Source organism: Gymnoscopelus microlampas (genome assembly GCF_963454915.1).
Source record: "Gymnoscopelus microlampas genome assembly, chromosome: 22".
Lineage (NCBI taxonomy): Eukaryota > Metazoa > Chordata > Actinopteri > Myctophiformes > Myctophidae > Gymnoscopelus > Gymnoscopelus microlampas.
The window spans coordinates 9,994,753-10,001,046 of NC_139959.1; the positions used below are offsets into that span (position 1 = coordinate 9,994,753).

The following is a 6,294-nucleotide window of genomic DNA, read 5'->3' on the forward strand; positions in this document are numbered from 1 at the left end:
ATCAAAAATAATTGCTCCATTGATTAGAAATTGATAATTCAAAAATACGCTCCTCATTGACTTACATTGTACGGTAAAACAGCTCTCAAAGTCACTCTTTTAGTACATAAATGAACCCAAACATAGCTGATTCAGACAATATAGAGATCACCAAACCCAGTACTGTTTTTTTTTTAAATAAAAATGTCAACTTCCTGTTGATTTTACTATTTGAAGATCTGGATCCGGATCCGCGGATCCAGTCCAGGTTTTCTACTTATTAAAAATGGCAAAATCAACAGGAAGTTGACATTTTTATTTAAAAAAAAAAACAGTACTGGGTTTGGTGATGTTCTATATTGTCTGAATCAACTTTGTTTGCGTTCGTTTATGTGCGAAAAGAGTGACTTTGACAGCAGTTTTACCGTACAATGTAAGTCAATGAGGAGCATATTTTGAATTATCAATTTCTAATCAATGGAGCAATTATGTTTTATTTCTTGCCTACCTTTGGAGTTACATCATGGCAAGGTAAATACACAACCCAAACCTCTACCAAACTGGTCTTGCCCTTTAAGTACCCCAGAGCTGGCCTTGCTGTGCTATAGGCCTGTAGAGAGCATAGTTAAAGGAGATGTTTATGAGCATAATGTTGCACATTTCCCAGGCCTATAAATCGTCCATATGGGACATTTATTTCAAAATAACAAAACAATAGGTTTTAAAACATCTTAACACAGAATTAGAATAGAAAAAACACATCTGTTTTAGACAGAGGTAAAAAAAGAAATGTGGACATTCAAATCTAAGGATTAAAAAAAAAACAATAACTGAATTATCTGATGGTATTAACCTACTTTGTATTGACGTTGTTATGTTGCACAACACATGTATTAATTATCTATCCAGCAAAATGCCTGCTCAACATAATTAGATATAGGTCTAAGTATTGTGCAAATTAGCAGTGAATGATAGACCAAAGATGTCATTATGATTTGTCAGTTGTCTCCTTTTTTCTGTCGACTATTTTAGTCTTGAACTTTAATGGTATAACATCAGTTACTTCTTTATGTTTTACTAAATTACAAATAAATTGCATTGATAAGCTCATCCAAATTATAGGAGAACCAGATGTGGAAAGTAACTTAAGTACGTTTACTCAAGTAGGCTACTGTAAGTATTTCCAATTTTCAGTAGGCTACTTCTACTGCGCTATAGATACAAATATTGTACTTTTACTCCACTACAATTATTTGAGAAATAGTCATTTTGATTATTATTACAAAACATACATTAACCACTTCAGCCCATTTGAAAATAGCCGATCTAGACGCTCACACTGCTAACGGGACAGGATGCATTGTGAGCTTGTAGATCTGCTATTTTCAAAAGATCTGCATACTGTAAGTAAAAACAAATGTGAGTAGGCTACTTTTCCCACCACCACTGAGGAGAAGTGATCTGATGTGTCAAACATCAGAAGTCTGCAGGAGGCAGACGCGCACCAATAATCACATTCACAACTAACTAACTGGCGGACAGCTCAAGTCTGAGAGGTTGTTTGACCCACTGTTTGGGAAACTGTGGGTCGGGACCCATTTGTGGGTCGCGGGTCCATTCTTATGGGTCGCGAGTAATATCCCCTTAATTTTTTTAAGGGGATTTTTTGGTGGGGAATTTCCCACATTTAGTTTTTAATTATATCAAAAATGTTCAAAATGTTCAAAAATAATTTCATAAATAAATAACAAAAATCTAAGAAATTCCATAAATTCGAAAACAAATGTTTAAGAAATAGTGAAAATAGCCAAACATGTTGTGAGCTTGTAGATTGGCTATTTTCACTAGTTTGGGTCCTGAGGAGACAGATATAAATGTCTCTTTTGGGTCACAGGCTAAAATAGTTTGGGAAGCACTGATCTAACCTATCTTGACAGTTGTTTATATTCAGTATCACAATGTGCATGGCAAAGCCTCAATTAGCGGCGTTTCATTAAACTCACAGTCAATGGTATCGAAATGGTGCGTAATGATGCCTTTGTTCCCGTGCATGCGTAAAACCTGTTAATCCACATTTTAACACTGTTAACTGCCCAATACACAGACATCACAGGTTTATGTGTATTGCCTCTCTGATCGGCAGCGTGACTCTAATAGCAGTGAGAAAAATAACAGTTTCAGTTGAAACATGGCTGATCAAATAATTCAACGACCAGGTTAATTGCACATCGTTACCTTTCCACATTTTCTCACATAGGCTTTAATAAACTACTCGAGCATATTATCTTATGCTGCTAGTAGTATAAAGCAACAAGAACAATGGATTAATAATAATAATAATCTAAAAGCTGTCATGCAAATGTATTATTATTATTTAATATATTAGACAGTATAGGCTAAATGGCATTTTTTTGGGTTGATTGATTCAATACTTTATTAACAGTTTGCATATTGTAGAGTAGGCTAGCCTACAGACAGACGTTTACAGTGATTCTTAAAAGGATAACACAATGTTTCCATTGTGGTCCTGTGTATTCAATTCATTAAGACATGTAAAGACATACAATAAAGTCTGATTTGACACCAATTAACAATCTGAGTGCACAGTTAGTTTTAGGTTTTGGCATCCACAGTACATGTGATTGTGAAATCCCCATCTATCCTCGGACAGTCTCACTCCAAACAAGGGTCGAAGGAGGCGGGGCCACAGAGTTAGGGGGCGGGGTCCTCTAAACTTTTTTACACCTTTGTGGCGTTGGGTCACTCCCACCTAGTCGTGATTGGTCGCCTGTGCGTTTATAGCGCATCAACCTTTGGAGAGAGACAGTACACAGCACGACTCAGTCCTGCGCCTGCACCATAAAGTGACCACTTGCTTTTAACTTACTCTGAAAACTCTGAAGAACTTCACTCAAGGACTTGTATTTTAGGGTAGTTGTCGGTTAGTTTAATTATTTGCGTCTCTCTGATCTCTCTCTCTCTCTCTCTCTCTCTCTCTCTCTCTGTGAGTGAAGTGTGTGTGAGGAGAAGAAGATAGATAGAAGCCCAGCCGTTGGGTCTCTCATCTTCCCCTTGGCTGGACAAGAGAGATGTCCAGTCCCGATGCGGGGTACGCCAGCGACGATCAGACCCATCAGGCAAGGTGCACGACGACGATCATGTCAGTCATGATGCCTGGTATGGGACACCAGTGCCACCAGTGGGCCGACCCTCTGAGTCCTCTCGGGGGGGACGCCAAGGTAAAGAACGAGCCGCCCTGCGGTGGTGCGTCCGGATCGTCCGGCGCAGGCAACAATCAGAACCGGCCGGGGGGGAATAAGAGCAGCGAGCCGCGGATCCGACGGCCCATGAACGCCTTCATGGTGTGGGCCAAGGATGAGAGGAAGAGACTGGCTCAGCAGAACCCTGACCTGCACAATGCAGAGCTGAGCAAAATGTTGGGTAAGGATTTCAGATTTTTTTTTTCCTCCAGTGGCATGTATTAAATTTCCTCATACTGTTACCTTATTGTTGTTATTAACCCATTAAGACCTGAGGGCAATTTTCATGATTTCTCAAAAATAACAGATCTACAAGCTTATGAGCTATGAGCTCTAGATCTGCTATTTTATAATTGTACAAATGAATTTGAATTGTACAAATTCTGATTGTACAAATGTCTTCTAAATCCTGACAGTTTTCTGAAACACTTGTGTTGCTATAATATCAATGGTGCTCAAACTTTTTCATGTCAAGGATCACTCAAAATTATATGCATTTGGCCACGGGCCCCTATCTCAAAATATGTAGTTCCAGGGACCCCCAGAAGCGAAGATTTGAGTTACAAACGTTTGCTTTAAAATGTTCAAACGTTCAAAGATTTGCACAAATGCTCATGATTTTTCAAAAATAGCAGATCTACAAGCTCATACTGCCGCACTATGAGCTTATACATCTGCTATTTTTGAACAGCCAAAGAAATCTATAATGACTCAGATGCTTTCCCGGTCTTGATGGTTTAAAGCATGCTCAACTATGCCCCCATAGATTTGTTTTAGTTACAAACCTAGAAGTTATAAAGTTATTCGTTGCACCTTATTGTTATTAGTTTTATTTCAAGTATTACAGTTTTATATTTGACAAAGAGCTTGCTACTTTTTCTAATTCTAAATAACACAACAAGTGGGTGAAAATGTCCCAGTACGGGCCATTGCCCCATGCAGTGACAATTAGGTGATCTATGTTACTCTATGAAAGTTATTATTAATATTGACCAAAGCTTATAGAGATGTTATTTTGGAAATCACAGAGCCCCCCTAAAATGGTGATGAGCTATTTTTGAACTACATCACGCGACCGACTGCGTACCATGACGTTGTATGTATCGCTGATGCACTCTGCTCTCCTTCTCGTCCTGCAGGAAAGTCATGGAAGGCCCTTCCTGTCACGGAGAAGAGGCCGTTTGTGGAGGAGGCCGAGCGCCTGCGGGTCCAGCACATGCAGGACCACCCCAACTACAAGTATCGGCCGCGGCGCAGGAAGCAGGTGAAGAGGATTAAAAGGCTGGAGTCCGGCTTCCTGGTGCACGGCGTGTCCGACCACCACCAGGCCTCGTCCATGCCCATGGAGAGCCTGGGACTGGGCTATCACCACGAGCACGGCTTCCAGCTGCCGCCTCACCAGTCGCTCGGCCACTACCGCGACGCCCAGGCCTCGTACGAACCCTACAGCCTGCCCACGCCCGACACGTCCCCGCTGGACGCCGTGGACGCAGACTCCATGTTCTTTCCTCCGCACCCCAGCCAGGAGGACTGCCACATGATGCCCGCGTACGCGTACCACTCGCAGGCGTCAGACTACCCGCCCCAGGACCACCCCCACCACTCCTCCGGCCACCTCCTGCATAGACACCTGACCTCGGCCCCCGAGCAGACGGTTTCCCAGTCTGCCGCCTCCTACATGGGATGCCCCAACCCTCTGGCCATGTACTACAGCCAGCACTGCAGTCCCGGCGGGCCCTCTAAGCGGCACGTGGGCCACGGCGGGGCGGGACAGCTCTCCCCTCCCCCGGACTCTCTCGGCCACTCGTCGGACGGCGTGGAACAGATGCACCACCATACGGACCTGTTGGGCGAGGTGGACCGCAGCGAGTTCGAGCAGTACTTGAGCTCGTCCTCCTCCTCGACACGGGGAGCGGACATGACAGGCCTGTCGTACGGGGCTCACGAGGCCGGCAGCATGCAGGGGGGGGGGCCGGAGAGTCTCATATCGTCTGTGCTGTCTGACGCCAGCACAGCTGTGTACTACTGTAATTACAACAACTCATAGCCTCTCCCTCGCTACCGGCCGCACGGCTATGAGGACACAAGGCCTGACCTCAAAATACTTTGTCTCTAATTCTGAAACTTTTTTTCTTTCTTTCATTTATTCAGTTACTACTGAACCAGAAATCCCCTGAGATTTTAAAATGTTGATTGACATTTGTGTGTGTACATATATATATATATATATATATATGTATGTATGTGTACATATACATATATATTGAGGTGCTGTAGAATATTTGACCTGACACTGGTTTTGAACTGCCCCCTTTTCTCTATGCAGGAATATGAATACATTTTGTGGTAATAAACTATTGTACAGTCGGTATTTTAAATAGTATGTATATACTGCAGGAGGTGTTTTATACTTTTTGCACTTTTTGAGAAATAAAATGAAAAATATAGCCTCATTCTTTCTTGATTTCATTATTTCATTTAGTTTGCTTCAATGTTTATTTTTTTATGATGGAACTTGATAAAACGTTCCATATTTAAAGTAACTTACAGTACAGTGAGACTGCTTCCCTTTTATCCAAGCGCTGTGTGTCAAATTAGATATGAATCCATTTGCCTTATTATGAGGACTTCAAAAAGTAATCGTTAAGAGTCAAGCCAAGGGTTTTTATAGAAATAACACAAGCAAATAAAAATTGAATACGGTTAAAGCTTACATTTTGTCAACAACCTTTTCCCCATGGGTGCCATTTATTGCTGTTGACTCAGCGAGCATATTATCGATATTTACGGTGTGTAATAGCCATGGCTTTTGGTTTGGCTGGTCCCGCATGGTGAGCTCATGGTGGTGATGGGTGTTTCACCTGGAAGCCGAACGGCCATTCTACAGTGGAGGTCTGTGACCCCCGTTTCCTGACCTGCCCTGAGTGGAGGAGGTAATCCCAGGGTCTCTGCCTTTACATATGGCGCCTTGTTTTCGCAGCACGGGAGCTCAGCTTATGTTCCGGACATCCTGTCTGTAAATGATTTTTGTCTCTCCTGATTAATGGAAAGGACC

The 6,294-nt window shown here is 42.4% G+C and overlaps 1 protein-coding gene across 1 annotated transcript; it reads left to right on the top strand.

The window, feature by feature from the left end:
• The first annotated feature begins 2,824 nt into the window (after nt 1-2,824).
• sox17 (SRY-box transcription factor 17) lies at nt 2,825-5,632 on the top strand. The gene is made up of 2 exons (XM_084048869.1): nt 2,825-3,420; nt 4,379-5,632. The coding sequence occupies exons 1-2, from the start codon at nt 3,069-3,071 to the stop codon at nt 5,284-5,286; spliced, it is 1,260 nt and encodes a 419-aa protein (XP_083904995.1). The 5' UTR covers nt 2,825-3,068; the 3' UTR covers nt 5,287-5,632.
• Nucleotides 5,633-6,294: the final 662 nt, after the last annotated feature.